The sequence below is a fragment of the Diplodia seriata genome (genome assembly GCF_021436955.1).
Source record: "Diplodia seriata strain FDS-637 chromosome Unknown scaffold_12, whole genome shotgun sequence".
In the NCBI taxonomy this organism is placed as follows: Eukaryota; Fungi; Ascomycota; class Dothideomycetes; order Botryosphaeriales; family Botryosphaeriaceae; genus Diplodia; species Diplodia seriata.
Window position 1 is genome coordinate 923,285 of NW_027117319.1, and position 27,182 is coordinate 950,466.

The 27,182-nt window shown below is 56.4% G+C and overlaps 5 protein-coding genes across 5 annotated transcripts; 1 reads left to right on the forward strand and 4 right to left on the reverse strand.

The window, feature by feature from the left end:
• Positions 1–6,106: 6,106 nt before the first annotated feature.
• Positions 6,107–8,420, reverse strand: SLS55_010403 (uncharacterized protein; the record flags this gene model as incomplete). Its single annotated transcript, XM_066781785.1, has 2 exons — positions 6,107–8,295; positions 8,351–8,420. 2 exons carry the CDS (start codon positions 8,418–8,420, stop codon positions 6,107–6,109), a joined length of 2,259 nt encoding a protein of 752 aa, XP_066628068.1.
• Positions 8,421–11,416: 2,996 nt separating this feature from the next.
• Positions 11,417–13,084, reverse strand: SLS55_010404 (uncharacterized protein; the record flags this gene model as incomplete). The annotated part of the gene is made up of 1 exon (XM_066781786.1): positions 11,417–13,084. The coding sequence occupies one exon, from the start codon at positions 13,082–13,084 to the stop codon at positions 11,417–11,419; it is 1,668 nt and encodes a 555-aa protein (XP_066628069.1).
• A 3,259-nt stretch (positions 13,085–16,343) lies between these two features.
• SLS55_010405 (uncharacterized protein) lies at positions 16,344–17,633 on the reverse strand (the record flags this gene model as incomplete). Its single annotated transcript, XM_066781787.1, has 1 exon — positions 16,344–17,633. The coding sequence occupies one exon, from the start codon at positions 17,631–17,633 to the stop codon at positions 16,344–16,346; it is 1,290 nt and encodes a 429-aa protein (XP_066628070.1).
• Positions 17,634–24,180: 6,547 nt separating this feature from the next.
• Positions 24,181–24,631, forward strand: SLS55_010406 (uncharacterized protein; the record flags this gene model as incomplete). Its single annotated transcript, XM_066781788.1, is given in 2 exon segments — positions 24,181–24,186; positions 24,200–24,631. 2 exon segments carry the CDS (start codon positions 24,181–24,183, stop codon positions 24,629–24,631), a joined length of 438 nt encoding a protein of 145 aa, XP_066628071.1.
• A 672-nt stretch (positions 24,632–25,303) lies between these two features.
• On the reverse strand, positions 25,304–27,098 carry SLS55_010407 (uncharacterized protein; the record flags this gene model as incomplete). Its single annotated transcript, XM_066781789.1, is given in 2 exon segments — positions 25,304–27,080; positions 27,094–27,098. 2 exon segments carry the CDS (start codon positions 27,096–27,098, stop codon positions 25,304–25,306), a joined length of 1,782 nt encoding a protein of 593 aa, XP_066628072.1.
• Positions 27,099–27,182: the final 84 nt, after the last annotated feature.

Consider the following 27,182-nt stretch of genomic DNA (forward strand, 5'->3'; position numbering starts at 1 on the left):
CTGTCACCGGCGAACTTTAATGTCGCATCCAGCTGCGACAGGAGACTTTTCTGCGCAGCGATGATATCCTTGTGCGCATTGGCCTCGGCTTCCTCTGCTTGCGCCCGCGGTCTCTCGGCCGGGGGTGGCCTCGCCTGGTCCTCGATCGTCCCAGCCTCACTCGCTGTCCTTTTTTTCGATCCCGCGCGTCCCTTCGCCGTGGCCGTGATCAGATCCGTCGCCCTATCCACATCGGTAGGTATCCACAACTGCGTCCAATCTTTCCCCCCATTCTCAAAGGTTCCGTCAGCATTTCCTTTAACCCTCTCCTCTCGCGCCCGCTCCAACTGGACTTTTGCCACGTCGAAGCTCACGTCCGTCATTTCTGCCATGCGAACGAGTTTGGATAAGAAGTCGCGCAAAGCTGGCGGCGACTTTGTGCGCGGCGACGACGGGTCTGGGGACGGCTTGGAAGGCGACGATGGGCCGTCGACGATGGTGGCGCTGTTGAAGACGGCGTTCAGGTCGGCCTGATCAATGTCCCACTGCGTGCACAGCTGTTTCTTGAAGCGGACGACGCGCGTGTTTTGTAACCTGGCGATGGTCGCGGCGTTGGCGATGCTGCTGTTGGCGCAGATTTGGGAGTTGGTGGGAGTGCCGGTGGGGGTGCCGGTGGTTGAGTTGGAGGTGTTGGTGGTGGTGACGGGCGAGGGCGAGGGCGAGTAGGGCACGCTGTCACCGCTGCTGTCGTTGCGCGCGTGGTTGGTGGTGCGCTTGAGCTTGGCTGAGGGCGCGGGGCTGCCGGTGGACCTCGTGCTTTTGGTTTTGTGGGGCGCAACCGACGGGCTCTTGCTGCTTCAGGTCAGCGGCGGGCGCAGGCAGGGCGAGGGCGCAGGAGTTGAGTGATGGAGCATACGTGGATGGTTTGCGGCGGGCGGCAGGCTTCTGCTTGCGCGGGGTTTTGGCGTGCGAGTTGATACGCGAGCCGCCCGCCGCATTGCTAACCTCGAAAGCGTCGCCAAGCGGCCCGTTGGGGGCGGCCATGGCGACCACGATCGTGTCGGCCTCGTTGTCGCTCATATCAGACATGGGGAGGCGCGGGACGGGGCAAGGCAAGACCGGGAGGTGCAACGGCCGGGAGAACAGGATTGTGAGGTTTGACGTGCGCGACGCCAGCGGGCGAGGGCCGGAGCGAGGCAGCGCCAGTGCCAGCTAGCAGCTAGCAGCTAGCAGCTAGCCCAGCAGACGCACTACCACCAGAGTGCACGCGCCGCCCGCCGCCTAAGGGAGCAGGGAGGCAGGTCCGGTCCGACTTAGGCAGGCTCACCTATCGTCCGAGCGCCGCCCGCCCCGCCGCCCATTGGATGCGCCGCCGCCGCTTCTCCACTCCCGCCCGCCCCATCCGGCGCAACACCCTCCACTCAGCGCCTGCCCGCATCTGCCTTTTACCAGCACCATCTCTTCGCCCAATGAGAAAAACTGCCCGTGGGTGTGGTGGCTGATGGGGGCGGCCTGCAGACGCGGCAGACGCCGTGCTTTGACTTCTGCAAGTCTCACCGTGTTCGCCACATTGCCCTTCGTCATTCCTCGACTGAGACGCCGCCTCGCTCCGGCTGCTGCTTTGGCGAACGGGTCAGTTGACACAGCTAGCCCGAAAGCAGCCGTGGCTGACGCACGACTTCACACGCATCCGGACTCGTCTCCGAGCCGACTTCACTCCATTTTCTGACATATCGTAGCCGCCGCATGGTTGTGCTGCCCAAACACCAAATGCGGGCATTACTGATGCTTGATCCCTGCCTCGCACTTCCCCGCTGACCTGTCCGACTTACTTCGCCCCAGCTCGAGCCTGTGCCCTCTGTGCCTCCTACGACACAGAGTTCAAACCTAGACATGCTTCGGCCGCGAATCATTCAGCGTAAATACCGCATCTGACATTATGGAAAGACGAGCAAACTCGACATTGATCCGGCCTCTCGATCCCTTAATCGGCTGCCTTCGCATCCCGTCTTCCGCACTCATGAAATTACATGGCAGCGAAATCTTCGGCCACACGCATTTTGGTGAGCTGCAACGACCAGAGCTCCCAAATTGACAATGCGGCCAGTCCCGTACTTTTGGAGTCTCACATAGTTGGGTCTGCGTGCATGGCAGCAATGCAATGCACTGTCAAGCACTTTCCTGCCACCTCTCACGCCTGCTCAGAGTTTCAAGCGCCAGCTCTCTCGGAATCCAGAGCCGGCCTGCAGCAAGCAATGGAAACCGAAACCAGGAAACGGGAACATGGTCGTGTCACCTGCGTCACGTGGGCGGATAGGTCCATTCGCTCTCGTTTGCCAGTCATTCGTTGGTCGGTGGGCTGCTCGAAGAACAACGGGAATACTGTTGCCCTGTTCTGGGCTCGCAGAATGCTTTTTCTAACCCGACAGCCGCCTCACCAAGGACTTAGGGGGTCCAACGTCATGGCACTGATAGGCTAATTCGGAATGTTGTGGCGCTACACTGGCTCAAAAGGGTCGGGTTTTCCCACGAACAAGGTGTGGGCCTTTCTTTGGAAAGAAGGCCCAGGATTCGGCATTGCCCAGTCATCGCCGACTCTCCCTCCAGGCTTTCACCTTCGCCGTGACAGCCGTCGTAGTACACACAGAGTTAAGACCCGAGTCTAGCAAGACAGCTGGCCCGGCCCACATGTTTCCGACACTGCCAGGCTGTGCAACACCTCACCGTTGTTTTCGACCCATTTTCTTGGCCTCGTCCTCACCGACAGGGTTTCCGGTCGTCCGACCAATCATGGGATCGGATGACGTAATTGCGCCGCGGGCGAGCCCCGCACTTAATCTGCGTGCCGCAGGAAGCGATGCCTTGATCACGACAGCAGTCTTGATCACTGTCTCGGCTATGGAAGTCATCTCTGCAACTTCATCAAGACATGCTGACTGCTTAATGCTCGCTGTTCGATGTTAAGTCCCGGAAGTTGACGCTACCGGATGACACAACACCGCCTCAAACACCCGATCCCCAAGCTCCCGGGTCCTCTACAGGATCGCTCCTCCAATTCCTGCCCTCGCTCGAAGTATCTTGTTCTTTGATAGGCCAGCATACTTGTTGTTCAACCGGCCTGCTGACATTGCCACCCAGTTATTCAGTCAGCTCAACATCGTATCTGGCACAACGAGCCAGCAGTGTCCTAGGCTCTTTCGGCGACGTGGTGATGTCAGCTCAGAGAAAAATAACCCAGTTCAGGGAAACAGGGGGTGAATAACAGCATCGCGTTAGTGCCTCTACCATACCACACCATTGCATACCACTATACGATTTTCCTCCAAATTTACTGCATTTTTCCGCCGGTTTTCCATCATGTAGGTACCCTTACAGATCATCAATTTGCCCAGCGAAACGCCTTGAGCGTGTTCTCTCTATCCTACCTCTCAAGCGACTCTTTCGGCTCAATCCATCTAACTATCAGTCCACATTCCCCGCCGTCACAAAAAGTTCCGCCGTGAAGAATGTCTTGCCATGGAAAAAGTTCGCTATAAACAAAGTTCCCGGCGGAAAAAGAAATCACTCTGGATATAACAAAAGCTCTACCTTAGTAGGAGCGCTCGGGTGCTGTGTTTTAAACTACACTGCTAAAGCGTAAATAAAGTGTCGTTCTAGATATCGACTATGGTGGACCACATCCACGGATAAAAGACCGCCAAAAAAAAATAGAAATGAAATTACATGGTGCAGAGGAGATGCTCAAGGAGATTCGAACGGACTGACCTACCGTATGTGGAATGTGTCGTAAGTTATAATTCGAGGCGTATTATAAGCGAGTGTTGTACCACTAACTAGGAGGCCGGGGTTTTCCTTTGTCGATGGAAATGCTGTTGAAGTGGAACCAATATAACAATAATGTACGTTCAACGGGCGAGAGAAATGCCCGACGGCCGACCAGCCGATTGGTGTAGTAATTCATTCTCATTCTTGCGTGATGGTGACGGAAGGCGGGATTCTATCTGTCGGCCTATTTTCATTGGTCTAACAGTCCCTTGTTAGCCCGCCAGCCCGAGCTGTTACATGCAATACCTCGGCTGGCTCTTAATTCTATCGCGTCTAGTCGGCTGCCTAGCATCTTCTCCTACTTGACTCCACATTTTCTAATTTATTCCACCCGGCGCATCTATTCGTCCGCCTCCATTTACGCTCTCTAACTTTCTAATCCGAAGGCTTTACGTCCAGTTATTGCAGAGCCCCCACGGTGATATACATGACACAGTTAGTTCTATCTTACCCTATTGCAAGAAATTCCTATAGCTCGTCATGTCACATCTGCTTCTAGACAAGCGCACTCTGACTACGTGCAGTAGCTTGTTTGAGGTGAGGAGGAAACAAAGCTTGGCTGATAAGCGGGTAGTTTCACTGCTAATGGTGGCTGTAAGACTTTCCATATGAGAGGTAGCTTAGAAAGAAATGCCTGAAAAGGACGTTATTGCTGTTGGCTGGGGCGTGATATTATTGCTGTTGGCTGGGGCGTGATCTTATTGCTGCCTTCTGTGAGACGTAACGTTGGTATAGTCGGATTTATGAGACTGTTGCGGGAGGGAATGCCTGGATGGAAGTAAAGCTAGGATTGCTTGGCGATAAGAGAAGTGGCGCCCGACATAGCTAGCAAGTATGTGTATATTACTTAGAGATTTGGAGTCGATTCTGGTTGACGTGACCTTCCTTGCCAAACCCCACTCCCTTGCAGACAACAATTATTGCTAACCATAACAACAGTAGAAGAAGCCAAAACACAATGCCCGCACAACACGGAGTATATTTCGAGCCAAGGCTCACACCAAGCTTACCACCAGTCTGATAGCTGATATACGTACGGCGCACCTCCTCTCGTATCGCGCGGAGAACACAGCCGTCATAATCTGACAAGGCTGACCCGAGGCAGACCCGTGGTGCATCAACAATCTTTGCACTCGATGCCGATCATGGCTAAGCTGCAAGGGGCTCCTTGCTGACGTGAGACTAGTATGACTTTTTACAGAACAACACGCATAATTTGCATCCGAAGAAGTATTACTGCGTCTCCGTAAGCCTGGGCACGATCACGAAACTTGCAACTCGTCATGCTGCAACAATGAGTTAATTGGTAACCCTATCGTGTGCCCTCGGGAATTTTTTCTGCTACGGAAATCACATATTTCGCTGCCCGTGGATTCATCGCGTCCTTGGAGATGATTGAGCCATTCAAAGGTAGTACTGGCCCCTGTCAGAATTGCTGGCAGCGGCTACGTGGAAGCGCCTGCAGGAAACCTTCCGCATTGGCATTGCCATACTGCAGTGGGCCCACACTGTCACGCCACATGTTTATGCAACGTTCCATTATCGGCTTTTTTTGGACTTACAAACCGATCATGATTCTGTCTCGGTCGGGGCGGCCACACCATCATCGCTTATTGCTTTTGCAGATGACGTAGAGGACTTCTACACCGCCTCGGTTATCCCGCATTCTCCGACGCCGGGTTGACGGACGCTTCACTGGTCGTGGTCGGCCTGCTATCAGCGGCATCTGCTGTTTCAGCGGACGTCGACGGTTTGGATGTATTCTCCGTCACCGCATCCTTATCTTTTTCGGGCGTCCAGACTTTAGCTTATTTGCAAGGTGCTCGTCCAAGAGTGGCTCGTTCCCATCGGGATTCCAGCCACAGCGCCACAGCGGGTGACAAAAAGAAATTGCACCCCCCGTGTTTACCCTTACATTTCGGTGTCAGGAGGCCTTTATGGCTCCCGCCTTCTAAGAGCCACAGCTGCGACTGCTCAGCAGGGCTAAGGCTCACTTGAAAATCGAGCAAAACGGTGGATGCTTTACAAACACAACATGGAATTTTATCTGACGGACATTTTTTTGTGGCAACCCTGGCCAGTAGTCAAACGGACAGAGCTGGCCAAAGGGCTTGCTCTTGGAAATCTAGAACGGCCCCTCCACCGCAAAAACCAAGCAAACGAAATAAAGAGGCCAGTAGGACCGAGTAGGAATGGCGTAGACGTAACGCTAGTGTTTATTTCCGAGCGTACGATGAAGTTCCGGACAACCGAACCGATTGCTGATGGGAGCCGGCTCAATTCCTTCTCATTCTAATCCGCGTCATCCTATGTCCGTTTTCGCACCCTCTTGCACCTGCCCTGCATCATTGATTCTCTCTCTCGCTTGCTTGACCCACTCATCCGCATCTACCATTGCCACTCTTAGCTCTTCAGTAACACGGTCCAAAGCCTGCTTCGAACGCTCAAATTCCGCCCGAATACCTACACGGATATTCAAAGCGACCTGTGCCAGCCCCACAAACGACTCGCTCTTGCCCGTCCCACTACGTCCCCTCATTTTTTCCAGGAAACCGAAATCATTACGGAATGCCAGAGACAGACGTGCATGCTCCATGGCGCTCAAGTGCGACCCGATCTCGTCGAGTCTGTTCAAAAACGCAAGCCTCTCCGTCTCCTCATTCACGCGATGTTGAATCATGTGCACGACTTTGCAAAACTCGTCTGCATGGAGGGCGGCCTGGCGAAGGCGCTCGCACCGAGACCGCGTCGTGGCGTGGCAATCTAGAAGGTGGTATCCCGGCCGCCGCGGCTGGATGGTCTGTACGGCGGGTGGCGTGGGGGCAAACTCGGCAGCAAGCTCTTCTTGGGTGCACTTCTTTTGGAGGCAGCAACGCAAGATGAAGCGCCAAAGGTTCCCGGAAGATGCTTGGGGGCGGTCGGCCCGGGCGATGATGTAGATGGCGTGGATGACGACGAGCACGCCGCAGTTGTGGCTGTCGTTTTGCTGAAGTGCCTGTGTCGTGTTAGCATCGGTCGTTACCAGTTCCGTCCTCATGCACTGTGCTGCACTTGCCTCATCAGCGCTCTCAATCCTGAGCGGCCTTTCGAGATCATACCCCAGGAACTTAGCAATAGCTCGCACAGCAGGTCCCATACTATTCAGGTCGCATCGCTCCTTCAGCGAGTCGTATACGGTCACGACAATGGCACCATCGGACACGATGGAATAACAAAGCAGTCGCCAGTGCTGCAACTCCGGCACGAACAGCGGCACAAGAACAATTTCGTCCCATGCTCGCAGGTCGATCGACCTGCTCCTCGACGTCCCCCACGCTTCCCATGCAGCCTGCTCCGGAACTTCGCCGATGTCCACCAACCGCACGCCCGTGTGGGGCATGAAGAGGTGAATCAACGGCATGATTGTCTCCTCGCCGAGCCAGTTGTGCCCTTCTAACGCGCGTACGGCGTTCGCGCGCAGTTTCTCATCTGACTCGGAGACGAGGGCTTCGGACGCTTCAACGACCGGGTGTGCTGTACTGGCGGCGTCATTGGCTGTTCCGAAGCCCTCGGTGCTACCCAATAAACTGGGGTCCGTTTGGAATACGGGGTCGGATATATCGCGTGAGGGGTGATGATGTTCGGGCTCGAGAGGGAATTCAACCTGGGCAGGGTGGGACTCGGGCTCTGCGAGTAGCGTGGTGTCGTCGGGCGGGGACTCTACCGCAGTCAATGTGCTATTGCACTTTGGTGGAACCGATTCACGCGTGGCTCGGCTACGGTCAGGGAGTGTGTCGGTTTTCTGCTTCTTTGTTGTGCGTTCCGCAGCGGATTGCGTGTCGTCCACAGGCCGCTTGCTTACGGCGAACTCGCTTGGTGAGGGCGAGAGTATGATCTGATATTGACGTCGCCCGGCCGGCTTTCTCTCCTCTCCCTCTGGTTGAACGCCATTATCTTGCTGCGATGGCGTGCTGTCGAGCGGTCCGCTTGGTGCAGGGAACGCCTTATCCATAAGCTCCCGGGCCTTGATTTTCTCGACCAAACTACGCATGAAGCAGTCGTTGCGCGGCGTCGATATGCAGATGGTCTTGGCTGGTTCCAATTGAAGGATCCAGTCGATGCACACGCTCTTTCGTTCACTCAGTGGCATGTGGCCTACCAAACACTCCACAGAGGCGATGTCGGAATATACCGATAGTATGAATTTGTACGCCGACGCGACGTCCGGTCCGACGAGCGTCTTGATCTCTGGTGTTTTGTTTGTGCGGAAAAGCCAGACAAGATGCAGATCCATACCTCTGCATGCAGCAATCACTGCCAGCTCTGTCCGCGTTGCCAACTGATCGTCGGCCACATTGACCACAACAATATCGCCGACGTGGTACTCTGCTGTGTTGTATGTAGTGTGTTCCGACGACGTGCGAATCCACTTGTTAAACTTGCTTCCTTTGCCAATGCCTTTTGCAATGAAGGATCCGTTCTGGAGTTTGATACGAATATTTGGTACGTGGGCTAGCAAAAGCAGTCAGCCATGGCTTAGGAAGAGAGAGTGCGCAAAGAGTCTTACTGTCTGACTCCACCTGAGTGTCAGAGCTCGCTCTGGAATAGCGCTTCTTGCGTTTCGTGGAGAAACGCATCGTGTTTCCTCTGGCCCGATTACCTTGCGAGGCATAATGCATCGTTGGTTTGCGGGGTTTGAGGATTGATGAAGACGGGATTGTACTGCGAAGATGACGGAGGCGTTTACAAGGCTGTGAAGGCGAAGAACTGATGGGTTGTCTATATTTTAAAAGGATTGCGGCGTAGGTGCAGATCTGCTTGGTGGGGTGACGCCGATCGACGATTCCACCACCAATGAGACCGTGGCGAGAGGAAGTGACAGCAGGGGGATGAATCCTCCATAAATATTGAAAAAGCCGCAGAGCACAAAAGTGTTTCATGTGACCTAAACGAGGTTACATGGCAATGTAGCTGCAGTTTCGACCCTCACCCCCGTGATATGCTTCCTCCAATACCTTCTCATCCGCCAGCCGCTGCCGACACGTACTCGCACCCCGTTCTTCTCGTTTCTTTGAAGAGAGCCCCCAGAAACTCCAGGCCCGCAGATACTCTGTTCTTTGATATTGGGATGACCTCTCTCGAGGAAATAAGTTTACTTATACCTCCTCCGAGAAAACCCTCGTCGCCTGGGAAGAACTGTAAGCTGGCCGATGCATGTAAGGATTAAAGAATGCTTATATGGACAGTTAAATCCAATGCCCCGACGCGATTCTCGGCATTGAAACGTACTTACGTAGTCAGCTGAATATAATGTCCCGACATAAATGTTGGCATTAAAGCAGACTTCCGTAGGCAGTTGAATCCAATGTCCCGACGTGGATGTGTGTCGTAAATGCAGACAGTCGCGTGGAGACGTTTGATTCAACTGCCTACTATAAGTCACATAAAGGATTCACGATCAGAGAGAATTAGATATGCCGTTCAAAGTTCGGCGGCGGTGGTGGTCATGCCATTTCGAAAACAAAAACTCCTAAAATACGCCACACCGGGCACTATGCATGTTTGAGGGTCCCATCGGACTGTACAAAAAGAAAGACAGTAGAATAGGGGGAAAGCAAAACGACATCGTGGGTGAATAATAAAGATAGCTAAAAAGTAACAAAAACAAACAAACGGCAAAAGATCCACACCTATACACAATCAAAGTTCCGCGCCCGGTTCGGCCTCTCTTTGGATGGGCGCCTCGCTTGGCGGGCTTGCCGATGCGCACTCTGGAGCTGCCGGCGCTTCCGGCGACAAGCCTTCGGGGAGGCGGGCAAGGGTCGGCACGGGGCCCAGCTCGAACTCTTCGGCCACAGGGGCCATTTCACTCCTGGCTCGACGCCAGACGGGCTGCGGGAGGGCAAGATCGGCGTCGCGGTGAGGACGGGCGCTGGAATGAGAGAGAAGAAGATGGATGATGCTAGCTAGCTCCTCCGCAGGAGGAGCGCTATCTACCCTCTGGTGACTCCCGCTAGGCGGGAGGCACCTGCTACCCTGCTACTGCCAAGAGGACGCAACGGGCCAACAGAGGCCCCCCCTCCTCTAGCACCCGCTACGGGTGCTGTGACCGGAGGGAACTCGCCTGGCTCTGCGGCCTCAAACAACAGCAAAGCCACTGCTCCTCCGAAAGAAAGGCAACTCCTAAGAAAAAAACCTGCTCCCAAAACTCTGATCACGCAAAGAAAACCCCTATGGCTGGTCCTCCCTCAACTGCCAGCGGGCCTGGAGGACGGGGCCACTGGCTCGCCAAACCCCGAAAAGGCCAGCGGAACAGGCAATGTTGCCAGCAAGAAAACGACTCTGAGACCGGGCTGAGTCCAGAAGAGCAGGGGCCAGTCCGGCCGACGAAGTCCGGCAATGTTGAGCGTGAAGGTGGCGATCCAGGCCAGGACGAGCGGTAGGCCGGAACAGGCAATCAAGTGGGCCTCCAACGCGGCCCTCCGACGCTGAGTAGCGCCAGATTCCTGACGCCAGCGCCACCAAGCCAACGTCCTGCAAAGATGTCAAGGTCCACGAAACAAGGCGGTATATGACCAGCTAAGCTGGCGCGGGCGGACGGGCGAGAGCGGAGATAGTGGTGGCATCGGCTGTCAGGGTACACGGGTATATTAGCCAGGCACGTCAGAATAAAATCCAGTTGGGTTTAGTCCAGTACCTCTTTTGCCCTCCGAGGGCCTGCATTAATGGCGCGGTCGGACGGGCGAGAGCGGAGATGGTGGTGGCATTGGCGGCGATGCCGAGCAGCGCGACAGCGGCAAAACCGGCTGCCAGAACGCGGGCACGGCTGTCGGCCCAAGAGCCCACGCACACGGAGACGAAAAGCGCGAAGAAAAGGGCCAGATCGCCCGAAGGCACGAGGAAGTAGACGGGAGGGGTCATAGTGACTCGGGTGCGAAGACGGTCGACTGGTGTCGGTACCGGTTGGATGCTTCAGTGAAGCTGGCGAGCTGGAGAAAACGGCTGCGGCGTAGAGTAGAGTGTGGGCGTGTCGACGGTCGTACGCGGTGGTGTGGAGAAGGACGGTGACGCAGCTAGGCGCGCTGTGGTTTTAAGGCAGGGCAGACTTCATTGAATGCTCCTTCCACAACCCAAACCGCCACCGCACTCGAGCGTTTCTGCCTACTCGCCAACACCACAGCCGACACAGCGCTCAGATCATGGTGCAAATCGAGTCTTGATCAGCGTATCGCATGCAATCTCCGCTATAATTTTTGCAGTGAGCTTACGGTGCTTTCCAGGGATGCGTCTCGACAAGGCAAGCCGTATCCGGCCAAGCCGTATCTAGCCAATACCGGAAGATAAAGTCCACCGTCGACGTCAAAGTTTAGCAGACACAGTGCGCCATCCAGACGGATAAGCTGAGAAGTTGGAAGAAGGAATTCGCCGACTACATTTATCTAAGCTTCGCCGACTCTGCGAGAATCTTCTTGTCCTCTGAGTCTTTCACCTTCTGAGTTAAAACTTCGACCTTGCGCGCATTTCGTCCATAGCGAGCAAGTATCTGCATATATTCATCAATCGAACGGCTCTCACGGTGCGGCTACTTGTTGTAAAAAAATTGCTTTCTAGATAGGGTCTCGCAATGGTCATGTCACACCTTGACATACTCGAGCTTCCGGGCCAACCAGCAACCGATTGTAAGACCGATGACATTCCCTTGGTCATCGCGACGGAAAACGACTGTCCAGTTTCCAGGGGCCGGAGCGTCCATTCCCCGCGGATCGGCGAGGAACCAGACATCTCCACCCACATGTCGCATGAGGTGCGGTGGTCCCTCGCCCAAGAAGCCGTCGAAAGCGCCGTACAACAGGTCGCCCTGACCGGTGCAGTGCAAGGTAGAATCCAGCTCTTCGCAGCGAAAGTCTCCCGAGAAGGCCGACCCCGCGAGATCACCGTCTCTCTTCACAACGCGCTTAGCCTCGATCTTCACATTATCAACAAGACACTGAACGTGCAGAGAATCGCCATCCACCGAAGCAATCACATCCCGCGACCGAGCGTTCCTGGGGTGGTCGCCAAGCGGCACGCGGAAGTCATCACCGGCCCACAAGATCGACACCTCTCCGCCATCTCCCCCGGGCCGCACCACCACCGCCAGCTGCGTTTCCGCGTCCAGAAAAACCCCAAACCACTCCGGCGCGGGCTGCTGCCGCTCCACCACCGCCGCCTCCGTCTCGACCCCGCACGCGGCGGGCACCGACGACAGCCCCAGCAGCTCCTCGATGAGCCTTGCCGCGCAGCCCTCAGCGCTCGCCTCGTGGTTGAACAGCACGACAACCGACAGCCGCTTCTCGGGCACGTAGCGGCGATGCACGCGAAACCCACGCAACGCGCCGCCGTGGCCGACCGTCGGCGTCTTCGCTTCGCCCAACGCGACGTGGCTCAAGCCCAACCGGTACCGGGCCTTCGCGCCGTCCACGTACCGCCCAGGGTCGCCGGCGAGGCGGCGGTACTCGTCGACATCGTCGCGCCACAGGCGATCGAAGTGGCGCTCGTACGCGACCATGTCCTCGAGCGAGGCGACGGCGCCCGCGTCGCCGGCCCACTCGATGGCGTTGCGGGCGGGCGCGAAGAAACCGCGGTCGTCGTCATTGCCCTCGTGCCCGACGCAGCGCCCCGGTAGTAGGGGCGTCGCGGTGTCGGCGACGACGCGCGCGGTCGCCATGCCGGCGGGCGCGAAGACGCGGGCCGCCAGCAGGGCGCCGACGGTGTCGCGCGTGACGGCCTCGACGGCGCGCCCGAGGACGTGGTAGTTGGTGTTGCTGTACGACATGGCGGCGGCGGGCGCGAAGTGCGGCGTCTGCAGGCGGGCGAGGGTCGGTTGCGAGTGCGCGCCGATGGTGTAGCGCGACTCTGGCGCCGCGCCCCAGAGCGTGCAGAGCGCCCAGTAGTCGCGCAGCCCTGACCGCATGTCCCACAGGTTGTCGATGGTCATGCCGTCGGGTCCGGGGAAGAGGTCCGGGCCGAGGAGCGCGGTGATGGCGGCGGTTAGTTTCTGGCGTACGTTGCCGCCGAGTGCGGGCGGTGGGTTCCGCTCCAGGTCGAGGATGGCTTGGCAGAACATCTGCTTGGTGGTGGAGCAGATGGGGAAGAGCGTCGCGGGCGTCATGGGGATGCGCCGGTCGAGGTCCGCGAAGCCCCACACGTGCTGGCCGACGAGCTCGCCGTCGTGGAGGACGGCGATGGCGCCGCCGGGCCCGCGGTACTGGCCGGGGACGGTGAGCAGGATGCGCTCGACGGATTCACGGGTGACGGGCATGTTTGTTGCGCGGTGGGCGGGGGAGGTTTCTGTTATGGAGGTGCGGCTGGAAAGATAGCCGATAAGAGCCAAGTACTCGTCGCCGCCCACTCTTGCGTCTGGGAAGATTGCAGCCTGGCTTCTCAGCATCTACCTGCTTGGTCTGGACTAGCCTGTGGCTCACAGGCTCTTGTTTTATGACTACACCCGCTTGCATCCTCGGTGTTGAGATGGTCTAACACGCAATGGTGCGTTGGGATGCTCGGCGATCGGCGGCCACGTCCTTCTTGCAGAGCGGGGAGACGCGGTGGACCGTGCTCAGCCCGTGAAGCCATCACTCCACCGTGTCTGTTTTACCGGCAATATGATTTTGCGCAATGACTTTGGATCCTCTCCGAGTGGCTGGTTGAGACTCTTTTACTGGAAAGAATCATCACGGAGGCGGACTATCGCGTTGGGGAAATCTTTCTGGATTCTTGTGGTGGCAGCAACATCAGCCCTATCTTGTACGGGCCTTCCCCACCCACACCACCATCTTCCGCTGCGCCAAAACAGAGAAAGAAAAGAGCAACACCGCCACCGTCGGCGATGACACTGGCCACAGCCTGCTGCACCAGCAGCAACGGCAACACCACCACCGCTGCCGCTCTTCGCATCGACGTTAGCAACAACAATAACACGCCGATGTCATTTAAGATTGAACTGGAAAGCGTGCCTGAGCGTAACTTTACGCTTAAATTACGCCGGACCGCACAGACCTTCTTGTAGAAACGCCGCCGAATCTACTCTTATACTTCATTACTCGCCCGTTCTCGTATCTCGTATCAATGCCAGATGATGGACCGGGCGTTGGACGCCCTGATACCCGCATCCTTCCGCAGTGTGGATCAGCAAACCACCATTGGATACGACCCTCCTCTTTGACTCGCATATCTTATTAGTGCACCAGCGAGTATACCTGGTTGGACTGTTATCGCGAGTCATAAAATATATATTAACAACCACAGCCGCACACTCCGATGCTTCCATCGAAAACCACCATACTGCTCTAACAATGCATTTCTCAGCCATCACCACACTCTTGCTCCTGGCAGTGGGCCAAGGTGCCGCCGCCTATTCTCTGTCGCTGGGCAACCGGAATTGCGCACCTGGCGGTGCCAACGCCTGTCAAAGGAAGGGCCAGTACTGCGTCGTGGCGACAGACACCGGGTACGTCGTCGCCATATAACGCCATGACATCCTTACTGATACCACCGAGCAGGTACAGCGAGATGTGCGCCGTGTCGTGTGCAGCGAGCAGCACTTGTGCCGCTGAGTGCAGAAAGCGAGGGAAAGCTGCCAACTGCGTGGTCAATGGGTAAGTCAACAACATGCCTTTTCTTTTCGCTTCATCGTTGAAGTTGCATGCTGATATTTTTTGTCGTAGTAATTGGTCTTGTGTCTGTTCTTAAGTGGTGGAGGTACCGGTAACACAGTAAGGTTGATGACGGTGCGCGTATCGACGGAGCGGGTGGGTTGTTTGCTGTGGCCGGCTCAAATGGGAAATCAAAGCAAACAGATATGTTGGAGGCGAGGAAGATTTTTGCGGGTCAAGTGCGAAGTCAGCTATCAAAAACCTAATCTCTGAGATGATCTCGTAGTCAAATTATACGCGATCGGTGTTACATGCTGGAAGAGTGAGGAGGTACTCGCTGCACGTCACGGAGTAGCTGAAAATGCTCGTTTGATGAAGGGCCAGTGGCACGGCTCGCGGTATCTCGTTTGACATCAAGTCCCGGCAGTGGATTAATGCTGGTGTAGCTCTCGGGCGTTCTTTCACCCGTCTCGGCGATCTGTTCTAGAATGTCCTTGCACAGACTACTACGTAATTGAGAGTTCATCCTTACTGGGTGTCTGAATACGGTGGGTGCAGGTGCTTGCGGATGTATGGCTCCTCCATCCCCTCTTCTGGCCTTGAATTTGGCATTGGCAGCAGTGATGGTGATAGTCTCAGCAAGTGATGTATTCGCCTAGGAGCTGATCTTGACTATTGGTTCCGGAGGCAGATACATATTGTAGGAGGGTGGTGGGCGTTCTGACATGGCTCGTACTAGGCACTGTCGTCATGTTAGCACCCCTTCTGCGTGAGGATTTGGTACAGACGGGACTTGCACAACGACATGGTCGTGAATCCTGGGTGGATGGTGGAAGATGGCCAGAGTTGCATAGCCGGACGAGGATAGGGGTAGCGTAAAGTGGTAACGGCTGCAGCAAATGGCATAGCGAGGAGAAGGTCTCGAGGTGGATGCATGTTAAGAATCGAAGGGAAAAGTGTGACGTCTAAATTTTCTTTGCTTAAGTCAAAGCCTAGCGCACAAGGGCTGTGCTCTATCTTGTTCCATGGCTCGAAGATGGCATATTTGGTCGATCTGATGATATGTGGCCTAGACAGCGATGACCAGTTCCCACTCTCAGACTCGAACACACGAAAATAAGCCCATAACATCTACCATTCAAGCTACAAACCCAACCGTCAAAGCTTGACCCCTCCTTTCCCCGTGAATAAGTGAGCCCGCCATCAACCACCAACCACCACTCATTGCCAGTAACATACTCGGCCGCCGGGCTCGCCAGCCACACAGCCGCATTCGCCACATCGCACGGCTCTCCCATGCGATTCATCGGCACATTATGCAGCGTAATTCTCCTAAAAACCCCCTTATCCTCCCGGTCAGAGTTCGATCTGGTGTTTCGTGTTGAAGTGTGGGAAGTCAAGCCCCGGAGTGGAAAGTCACTTTGCCTAAACAGCTATTTGCTTGTTAGCATTTAGTCTGCGCGGGATTACGTGACGTTGGGAAAACTTTGCTTGAGTGGGTTGTTTCTCACCCCCGCTCTTTTCTCCACCTCCAACTTCCCCGCGCTTCACCTCCCCGCATGATGTAATGTTCCATTTCACCTGTAGACATATAAACTGGTCATTGCTGCTATTCAACATGCGAAGACTGCCGGAAAAGCCAGAAGCCGCTGTGGTGGAGGGTGCTTCCGTAGTACGGGGCCATCTGTGCGGAAGGACTTCTAGATATCTGGGAAAGGGACAATTGCTGGCTAGCTTACTATACCTGCGGTAGCTGGAGCTGTTTGCATACAGATGCACATGGGGAATGGCACGTTTTGTAGAAATGGATGAATCAATTGGAAACTATAGCGTGTAATCGAGTAACACCAAGCGACACACAATGTTCAAAACAAAAGCCAAGCTGTCTTATCACAACGGCCAGCCATTCTCGTTCCATCTCACTCCTCACATGTGCGCCGACGCCTGCGATTGCTTGCTCCCAAAAAGGGGGCCGGCATCGTCGGGGATAGGCTCCGCCTTGACGTTTTGCGTCTCCGGAATCTCATTCCAGCGCAGCTCGGGCGAGTCGAGCAACTTCATGCGGTCTTCCTTGCGGATACGGTCGGCCGTAATACGCTTGGGGTAGTTGCGCATGAACATATTAGTAAAGTGAGTCCCGTAGTGAATGCCCTCCCTCGGCTCCTGGCCCGCATCGAAGCCCTCCAGCGGCTTCATGACCGACGAGAAGTTCGGCTCATGGAAGTACGCGAAAGCGAAGCGTTCGCGGTTGTTCAAACCAACCTTGTGCGGCGTCGACGGCAGGAACGAGTTGGTGACATACTGCATCATGTCGCCGGGGAAGACGGTAAAGACGTCGGGCACGGGGGGGACGTAGACCCACTTGTCGTCCTCCTCGGCCAAGCCGGCGGCGCTCTCGCGCCAGTTGGCGACGACCTCGCCCTCGTACGGCGGGCGGATGAAGAGGCCGCCGACGTCGTCCTGCGCCGCGATGACGAGCAGCCCGTAGTCGGTGTGCGAGCCGATGCCGCGGCCCGCCTTGCCCTTGCCGTTGACGTTGTTGCGCTCGGGGAACCGCAGCACCCGCATGTGGTGCCAGCCGTCCTGCGTGTACCTGGTCAGCGCGTTGCCGTCCGCGAGCCCCAGACCCCACGCGATCAGCTGCAGCATCTTCTCGCCGCTGTCGCCTAGGTACTGCATGTACGCGTCCATGACGGTGCGCATCTGCTTGAACGGCCATGGGCACGGCCCGTGGCACGGCCACTGCTGCTGCACGCGCGCGTCCGTCAAAGCCAGGTCCTTGGTGACGGTGAAGATCTCCGAGTAGTCGGCGATGTTGTCCGTGAGCTCCTCGCCCGACGCGATGTAGCCGGCGAAGGACTGGTCGTCGACGCAGGCCGCCTTGGTCTTGTACGGCAGGTCGAAGAACTTCTTGCTGCAGATGAAGGCGGCGTCGGCCAGCTTGCGGTTGATGGGGTCCATGGAGATCTGCAGGATGCCGTCGTGCCGCCACGCGTCGATCATGCTGCGGCCCAGCGCTTGGTCCGACGCCCCGCCCGTGAGCGTCTCGGGCAGCTCGAACGTCTTGAGGTTGCCGACGGAGGCTTTGTGACCTGGAGGCATCGTGGCTGCTCCGTTGGCTTCGGCGACTGTGGCCAGCCGGCGGGCGAACTGCTGCATCTGCGGCGACGCGGCCGATACTCGGAGCAGGCTGCCGGCCACGGACGGACGTGACATGATGGTTCGGGCAGACATGACTGTGGGGCTGTAGATGAAGGCGGAGATATCGGCGAGACTGGAGAGTTGGGGATTGAAGCTGAGCACGAGAGAAGTGAATATTGGAGACTGGTGCTCTAAACCGGACTTCAACGCTGGAATTTATACGCGTCCGACGGCCTCCCGCACTCTACGCAAAAGTATGTGATAGATGCAGCTGCTGCATTCCCTTGCAGTGTTTGGGCTCAATCCTCGCTCGAAGCTTTGCTGCATGCCGTGGACGGGGAAGCATTACTCGAGCATCAGGGTCCCATGTCCGCCGTTGGCTCTCGATCATCGTGTTGCAACGGCTGGTGCTTCCTCAGACTTCCGGCCAGGGTCTATCCGTATCCCTACTTTAACGTCTGGGTCCTGTTGGTCGTCATTACTCGTTGTGTCGTGGTGGGTGGCTGGACACGGCTATGCTACTCTAGTGCTGATGGGCACTTTTCGCGAATTTCGAGTACAAGAGCAGCCCTACAATGGATTTTGATTGTCTATGGTCCGCTTGGAATCTATCGCGAAGCGATAGTAGTGTATGGCGGATGGGTTGCCTAGTTCGTAGGCCCCATGACAGTCAGAAGCGGTGTTTGATAATACAGCCCAGACTACGGGGCGGCTCAAGTTGGCAATTTCTTTGCCGAGTCAAAATTCGTATTGGTTGACTAAGTCGGAAAAGCAAGCGCCAGCAGTTGAAACAAAGACTGCGCTCAGGGCCAACGCACGGCGATCTCCGCAGCGTCAAGTGCAGCTGTCACTACACGGGCCGGCCCTTCGCGTATCAGTGTCGTGCGTCTCCTATCTTAGGATTAATTTCCGACCCGCGCGGGTAGGGCGATGCGCGCCGGAAGCCGCACCCCCATTATTGACAGCCAATGAGCAGGCTTATGACACTTCCTCACCACCACTTGATGCGAGTCATGAGGGAGCATTCAACTGACACAAACCACGGCCGTTTACCCAACTCAGAGCCCGCTAGGCTGACCAGTGGCGCTGAGGGCCAGCTTAGACAGATACTCCACTTTTCTCTTCTACACCACTGCCTCCCGGCGCATCCGGTTCTTGTTGTAGTATCGTTCGGCTGGCCTTGTGCAGTCAACCCTGGAGCTTCTAATCCCTCTCCAGTCTCCACCGACACTACACGACGTCGGAAATGACAGGGAGTCGCTGCTCGAGCAGCCCTTTGTATACTGTATTCATGCAATTTCTTATCTCCGTCGTGCTATTCCGGAATGTCTTCCGCGACAAACCCAAACTCCGGAGGCGGTAAGCATGGGTACACGGAGGGAGAAAATGTTCCGGGACGTGGCGCCTGCAGACTGGTCGCTTATGCAACTGCCTCTTTGACAGGTGGGTCCAGTGACAGCCTCCACTGATCAACGACAAAGGCCGGGGAAAACACACATCAGCCTGTTGCAAATCCAGATATCCGCGCAGTGCCCCACCCGCGACGTTACACCCACGTCTACGCCCCCTCGTGGCAAAAGCCTTGCGTAATGCTCTTCGCTGCTCCACATAGCAAACTCTAAATCATGTCCAGCGTCGCGTTTGTAGGTGGGTGATGGTCAACATCACGCCATGATCAATGGCCCATTGTGTTCGCGACCACTTATCAGACGGTTCTTGCTTTCTTCCCCTATCCACCGGACTTCGTCTGCCCAAGGCTCACGCCGTATCACTCCCAGGTTGCTTGCATGGCAAGGAACAGCTACGCCAACAGTAGTCTGGGATACGGACGGTGGCGGTGCTTGCTCCGCCGTGCTGGTAGTAACATTGACCAAGTCCCATCACAACTTCATGTACGTAAACCACTTACATCGCGAGATCATCGACTCCTCCAGCCATGCTGCTGTTGCGGAATCCGGTGTAACACGAGCATCACGATGACGACTTTTCGTAGCGTGATCACAACTGAAGGGCAGGGGCAGCAGCTGTGGCAGAGTGAGTGAAGACCTTGAGAAGGAGGGAGATGGAGGACACCGCGTGAGATATCCGGGTTTAGCTAATGTACTTCTTCAGACGTGGAGAAGCTGTTGCAACAGTTGCAGCAGTGACAGCAGCAGCTTTCCTGTCACGGAACGGGTGTAGGTACACTATTCTGGATCCTAAGAAACCTCCTCCCGAAGTCCTGGTGACAGCTGAAGGGTTCCCTTGTTGGCCGCCCCGAGTGAACCCTTATCGTCTCCAGCAGTGGTATAATCTATCGGCAATGGCGGATAAGACGGTTGTGGTTGAAAGCTTGCTCCTCCGGCGACATGGTTTTGTTGCTCGTGATGCTGATTGCTGCTTTGTGCGCGCCGTGACTCGGATACGAATGCCCGGTGGGCTCCCAACGGAGGCTAATCTAGCGTCATACAGCCTTGCCGCTGTCATCCACCTTAATTGTGTAGTAGAACTAAAGTCAGAGCGCAAGAGGAAGCCCCATGGGGTACATGAGAAAGTCCGGGCGGTGGGTGACAAAAGAAGAAATTTCCCACCCGCATCTGCCTCATAGAACACTTCTACATGGGACGGGTAGTTGAGTACAGAATCCGGACTTGAATGCATGAATTTAATGTTAAATTTTTGTCGGGATCTTTCATTCAACTTCTCAGCTAAATATTTCAATGCGGCATCTGAGCAAGGCAGATGCGGGTGGGCACTTTCTTTTGTCATCCGCCGTAGCAGTGGGGACCGGAACGCGGAAGCCGAGCCCGGAAAACACGCAGGAAGTGTCGGAGTTCGGGCGCGGCAGCCTCCGACTATTTCGGTAAGCGGAGACGTTAACGTAAACAAGTCTCGGGGTCCGGGCACTTTTGTCATCAGATAGACGAACGAACAATGGGGCTTCCGAGCCGCGGAATATCGGACAGATACTACCAAAGAAGCCCGAAAACGGCTCTCTTCTCCATCAGCGCATTTTCATTTCAAAAATAAGCAGCAGGAGCGGTAATCACAGCCGCCGCCACATACACCGCCAGTCCCCCTTTCACCACCCAGCCCTCCGATTCTGCTCCCCCAGCGGCCACCCCCTCTTCTTCACGCTCGCTTCTCGCCCCATATATCATGCAATACGTACCATGCGATCCAAGGACCGGCAATCTGCTCTTCCATATTGGACATTACTACGGTCAGTTGTGAGCGGAACGGGGGAGGAGCTAGGCCGGGTGAAGCTCCGTCCTCCACACCCGCTTAAGCGCCGTGAATATGTACCTGTCTCAGAGATCAACCGCGGCGGCTGGACATTGTAGAAATGGCGGGAAAGACGAGCATCGCCCACAGGTGCACGCTTCCATCCACCGCAGCAGCACTACCCTGTTGGCTTCGGTAGTGTTGCAACATTACTGGAATCCAGCTTGTGTAGTCAAAGCAGACAAGAGGCTGACCCCGTACGACTAATAGTCGTGCTCTGATTGCGTGACAGTTTCCGAAAGACATCGCCTTCCTCTCGGAGAAAGGTGGCGAACAGGCGAAAGGGCCAGCAAAAAGCGGGAGTACCGGAGGCGAGACTAGGTTGCTCGAGGAAGCGTCTTCACAGTCTATGGTCGGCTGCAAACCAAAGTACAAAACGACTCATTCGCTGCAGTACACGCAGCTGCCTGTTCCATGAAATGCGACCCAACGACCGCCAGAAAAGGAAGGTAAGAGTTTCCTCCGCTCTCGAGTACCATCGGGATCGTTCTTACTCCGCCGCATCAGCCAGGGTGTTGATAATTGCTGTCGTCAGAGCCCGAGCGTCCGCGTATCTACTTCATCTACCAGCACACTTACGGTTTAGTCATCCGCGATCTCGGAGCCGTGCAAAATAAGCTCGTCGGAATCGTATAGGTAGATGCGTACACGATTAAGAAGTGACCCTTATCCACCTACCCGGTACGAAGGCGACGAGGTCCGTGCTTTGGTGTTGTCCGTCCATTGGACGAGTGATGTGTATCGCGGCCCGAAGAGGAGACGGCGTGTAAAATACGAGGCCGGCGAGTCAACCACATTGAGTCAGCTCTCGTAAAACTGTCCACCGGCGCGTTTCATAGCCAAGCACGGTTGAGAGATCCATGATGTGGCGTGGGACACGAGTAAATCTGAACGTGTAGATAACATCGCGACCGATGCGAAGCTTCACAGAAATCGCCCGTCCCGTACTCATTAAGGTATTGTGTTGTCACTCCCGAAGCGTCTTCAAATGGGGTTCAAAATATAAATCCATAGATTCTCAACACCTCCACACTCATTTCATTCTATAATAGATCCCAGCCGAACCTTTCCCGCCTAGCATTTCCCCTTGTACTGGAGGGACCAGTCGGCCGGCAGGACTTGGTTTGCAAGGCCAAGGCCGCACGAGGATGAGGCATTAATGAAGTACCGCTGCCTCCTCGACGCGACCCAGATGTTGCCTTCACCATTCTCCGGTATGCACCCACTGCCAACAGCGACTTGGTTGAAGTTGATGATGTCGACGGAGCAGCCAGCGCTGACGAGGGATGCTGCAACCGCTGCGAGGATGACGGTGATGAAGCGAGCCATGGCTGTGTTTACGGTCATTTAAAGCTCGGGACTCGATTTCGATTTTGGGAACTCACAGGTAAAGTTTGTTTTGAATTTTGAATATCGATCGGTGGGAACAAGGTTCGACAAGATGAAAAGTCAATTGCGTACTGCCTACTGAAAGAGGCGGCTTCCTTCTATATAGTAATAAACGTCGTATTCGAAGTGATTAGGGCCTAAGTGCTTGACTACTTGCGTTGTAGTTACTTAAGAATGACACGACGCTCTCACTTTCCCTGAATCGTAAGATCGTAGGGATTCGCCGTAGTAGGATCCGCCAAGGGGCATTTCCCCGAGCCCCATTTCTCCGAGCTTGACACTGACACTAATTAATACTAAGTGATTTGTTTGAGAGTGCTACACTTCTTTAGCAGGAAAGTTGCAGCTCTATCTTTGTAAGTCGAAAGATGATGTATGAACTACGGCTTGACTATATATAAACTCCGTCTTCAGTAATATCAAAAGCTAATAGATATATAGTGACCGAGATGAAGACTCGAGCCGTGGCCCACATAGCTATAGCAATGATTGTAAACATCCATAATCCGCTCCTCTCGATGCTGTGTGGTCTTTTTCGCCGATATGGGTGAGACAAAGGCAGATATTTGCGTTGCGATTCAGTAAGTAGCCGTTGCCTCATGCATAAGAACTCATTGTTGAAATGTTTGCCAGAAAACTTGGCAGAACGACGCATTGTAAAGCTAATCTAAGTCCAAGTGGCAAAGCATGCAGTTATATCATCGGGTTAGTCCGTATGTACTTCATAGGGATGTGGCACCATACTCATGTTGGGATTTGAGTCTAACATCTAAACGAAATTGTGCGAATTCGAGACTCGCATCCACGATCGGCCCATGGATGCAGCTCTACATGGACAAAGAAATGAAGCGCCATCGGCGGCTTATAGGCTTGGTCTCTCACCACCTGGAGCGAGCAGGTTCGGTACATGGGTAAAAGGGCAGACAAGTAGGCAATTAAACGGGCAGCGGGTAGGTCAGGCAGACAATCAGGTAAATCAGCAGATAGGCAAGCAGATAGCCACTCACTGGGGGCAATTGCCTACTGTCAAACGTGGGATGACCAAGAGACTGAAACAGCTTCCCTTACCGTCGAGCTGCTGCTATTTTCAGCATGTACCTTGGAAGACTCTGGCAACACGTATGAACGAATCTGTCAGATACGAAGTTTCTGGGGGGAAAGCACCAGCCCCACAGAAGCTTGGTAATGAGATCTAAAGTGTATGAACTGCAGTGTGCGGGCTCATCAAACGGACTGCCGGAAGCCACGAAGGTGACGAAGCCATAGTTTATTGATTATCGCAAGCACCGCGACACTACAAGCAATGAGCATCACGATTGCGGATCGCAACATTTGTCTACATCACAGGGCACCTTTCCCGCCACTTCAAAGTCAAACACAGCCAGCTGGAAGATGTACTTAAATACCGGGTCATCTGTCCGCAGGCATCCTTACCTTTACCTTTCTCAATCAAGCCTCTCGGCTCCGACTAGCTCCCGGCTTCTAGTGTCGTCGCGTTCTGCTCATCACCGATCATGCATTTCGCTCGCCTGCTGAAGGCGATCGGCACGTTCATCACGATCGCTGGTATTTACATCTCCACCAAGGACCACATCTGGATGCTGTGTGCAACCGCGCTGTTTGTTTTGGCTCTCTGGATCATCAGTCGGCAAATCAACTTGGTAAGTTCACCCGCGGATAATGACACCCGAAAACTAACAGAAGAATAGACAGCAGGCCACGAGCCCCTCGATTCCCCGTCCACGTTAATCTTCGATGATGCAGAAAGCTGCAAGGCCATCCTTGCATGCACTCTGGGCTGCCCAAGCGGAAAGGTCTCCCTCCCATCTCAACTCCAAGCCCGGGCCCTCCCCAATAAGAGACTCCAAATAGCATTTGGCATCGACAACGCCTTCACAACAACCGACATCCACTGGTACAAGGAGTTCCGGCGGCTCAGCGAGTCACACCTCCGGATGTCCACCTCGCAATGGCGGTCCATAGCGCAGACAGCCCGCCAAACCGCCATCGACGGCATCCGCCCCCACCCGGACTCCACCTTGCTCACCCCCCTCGTGCAGACGCTCACCCTCAAAATCTCGCTGCATCTCTTCTTCGGCATCGACGCCACCACCCGCACCAACGACTCAAACATCCGCTTCATCGCCGCCGAAATCAACCGCATCTGGCTCGCCTCCAAGCAGCAGCAGCAGACCCAGCCCTGGCACCAGAACCCCGCCCTCCACGCCGCCCTGCGCGCCGCCATCCCCGACCGCGACCCGCTCGCCCCCAGGGCCAACCCGATGAACCTCATCCTCCCCTCCTACGAGACCATGTGGCGCGTCGTCCTGCGCTGCCTCATCGAAGTGCGTTTCCGCCCGCACGCCGCCGCCGCCCCCCGCTGCCTTCCTCGCCGACGCGTCGCCGCACGTCTTCAATGAGCCGTCGTCGTCGGTCTCGGCTGCTGCTGTTGCTAAAGAGGCGCTGCGCCTCTACCCGCCGACGCGCCGCGTGTACCGCGACCTGGCGCCGCCCGTGGGCGGCGTGGCTGCGGATGTCGAGGCGCTGCATCGGCGTAGCCATGGTCGTAGTGGTGGTAGTAGTGGCCGCGATAGTAGTGCAGGAGCGGCGCACGATCTGTGCACTTTCCGGCCCGAGCGATGGGTTGGTGGTGGTACAGGCGACGGCGATGCTGATGTCCTCGGGCCGTTCATGGCGTTTGGAGGAGCGAGGTTCTTGTGTCCGGCTGGTGCGGCGTTTGGGCCGATGATGGTGGGGGTGCTTGTTGGGGCGTTGTTGGAGGGGTTAAGGGTGGGCGAGGGCGAGGGTGAGGGGCAGGGGGAGTTTGAGGTTGAGGGGAGGGGGTATGTGGGGGAGATGGCGGGAGGGGAGCCGTTGAGGTCGGATCGAGAGGCGTATGGGGATATGAGGGTGGTGATGAGGAAGTGAGCGGCCGTGGGATAAGGGGTGGTAGGAGGGTCTCTGGGTTGGTTTTGGGTTGTCTTACAATGGGAGGGTTTCTTTCGAGCATTCGTAGAGTAGACAATAAAGATCGACGGTGTCAAATGGCTCCTACACGGCGGTTGAGTTCTGATACCCGGATAAACCAGTTCCTACAAGCTGTTGGGTCGATGCTGGTGGATCTTCCGCTCTGGAAGCGGATTCAGATGTATCTCGACCTCTTCCTCGGTACGACACGGACACGCCCGGACAGCCCACACCATGCGTCCGACAACACTGCCATTCTTCACGATAATGGCAATCCCGCCCTTCATAGTGCACGTATACTTCAGACCGGGAATGCGATATGCCACGGCACCGTAGGCATCCGCCGGCCTTCCATACAAGGCAGCCCGGAAAAGGAAGCTTTTGAGACACACTGGACAGGTAGCGCCCACGAGAGCTCCGCGAGGACCGAGATGCAACGTCCCGCCATGTGCCCTCATAAAACGCATAGGAGGCACCCCGCCGCAGCTTTCCAGCTCTGTCGACGAGAGGCCCAACGCGTCAGCAATCCGGTCCGTCTTCTTTACCTGCCAGGGCTCCTGACCACCCTGGGCATTGAAGCGCTCCACCAACACACGCTCCAGGAACGCCCGCCTTTCGGCATCCAGGCAACGCTGCCGGACCTCCTGCGCGTCTTGACCATACAGCCGCGTGCCGACCGTCGCCACGAAGTCATCGACGTCCGGGCCGGTGAAGTCCAGCGCCACCTGGGCGACGTGCGAGAACAGCACGGGCGGATGCAGCGTGCGGAAGTTGAACTTCTTGACGAAGCGAACGGGCCCGATCCGCTCCGCCCTGATCACGGGATTCCACACGGGGGACAGCGACAGACGGGGCGTTGCCGGCGCGCGCTGCAGGGCGCCGAGGCTCCAGATGCCGCCGTCGTGGTAGCCCATGCCGATGCCACCGGGATTGTCGTCAACCGGCAGCGGCGACATCAGCACGGGCGTGTAGTCGCCGTTCCTTATGCACTCCCTCGCAAACGCCAGCGTCGCATCCCCGTACCTCTCGAAATCCGGCGGCATCTCCTCCTCCCACCGGGGATTGAGCACGCCACCCAGCGCGTGGAAGAAGTCCGCGTCGCTCCGACACCCCCTCTTCGCCAGCATCGAGAACGCCTCAGCGAACGACGCCGTTCCCTGGCCCCTCACACGCGCCAGCGGGCCGAGCTGCCACGGCACGAGGCCGCAGTCCCGCGCCCATTTCTCCGCCTCGTGCGCATCGCCGCGCTCCACCACGACGGCGTCCCACGCCTCCTGCACCTCGCCGAGGAAGACATCGTCCACCCCTTCATCAACAAGCACACAGTCATCCAGCATCGTGCGTACCGCCGGGCTGCGCACGTACTCCATCGCCGTCCACACGCGGCCGAACCACGCGGCGTTGCAGACGCGCGCGACGCCGCGGGCGCGCGCGCGCAGCGTGCCGCCCGCCCGCATCGCCCGCACGCACGGCGCCGACACGTCGTCCAGGTGCACGAGGGTGAAGGCGGCGCGGGCGAAGATGGCGGCGACGGCGTCGAGGATGCGCGCTTTCACGTCGCCTTGCCACTGCGGCACGCTGAGGTAGTCGTGCCATAGCTCCGCTCCCGGCGAGCAAGCGTGCACGCCGTCCCAGATGCGCATGGGGAGCTGGACGGCGAGGACGCGGGCCTGTTGCGTTTCGGCGGAGGAGCCGGAGCCGTTTTGCACTGCGGAGACTGTTGGGTTCCAGACGTGTGAGATGGCTATGTAGTTGGTCTTGCTTGCGCAAGAGAGGTGGCGGTCGAAGGTGAGGATCGTCCGGCCGAGGGCGGGGAGGCGGGCGGTGGCGTTTTGGCCGGAGGCGGGCGAGGTTGGGTCCAGGAGGCGGAATGTGCGGACCAGGGGCTGCGGGTGGATGGGTCTGTCGCAGGCACAGCATGTGAGAGTGGAGGGGTTGCCGGTGCACCACAGTGCTTCGAGCGTGGGCGTCTCTCCGGCTGCATTGAGGTTGGCCATGGTTGGG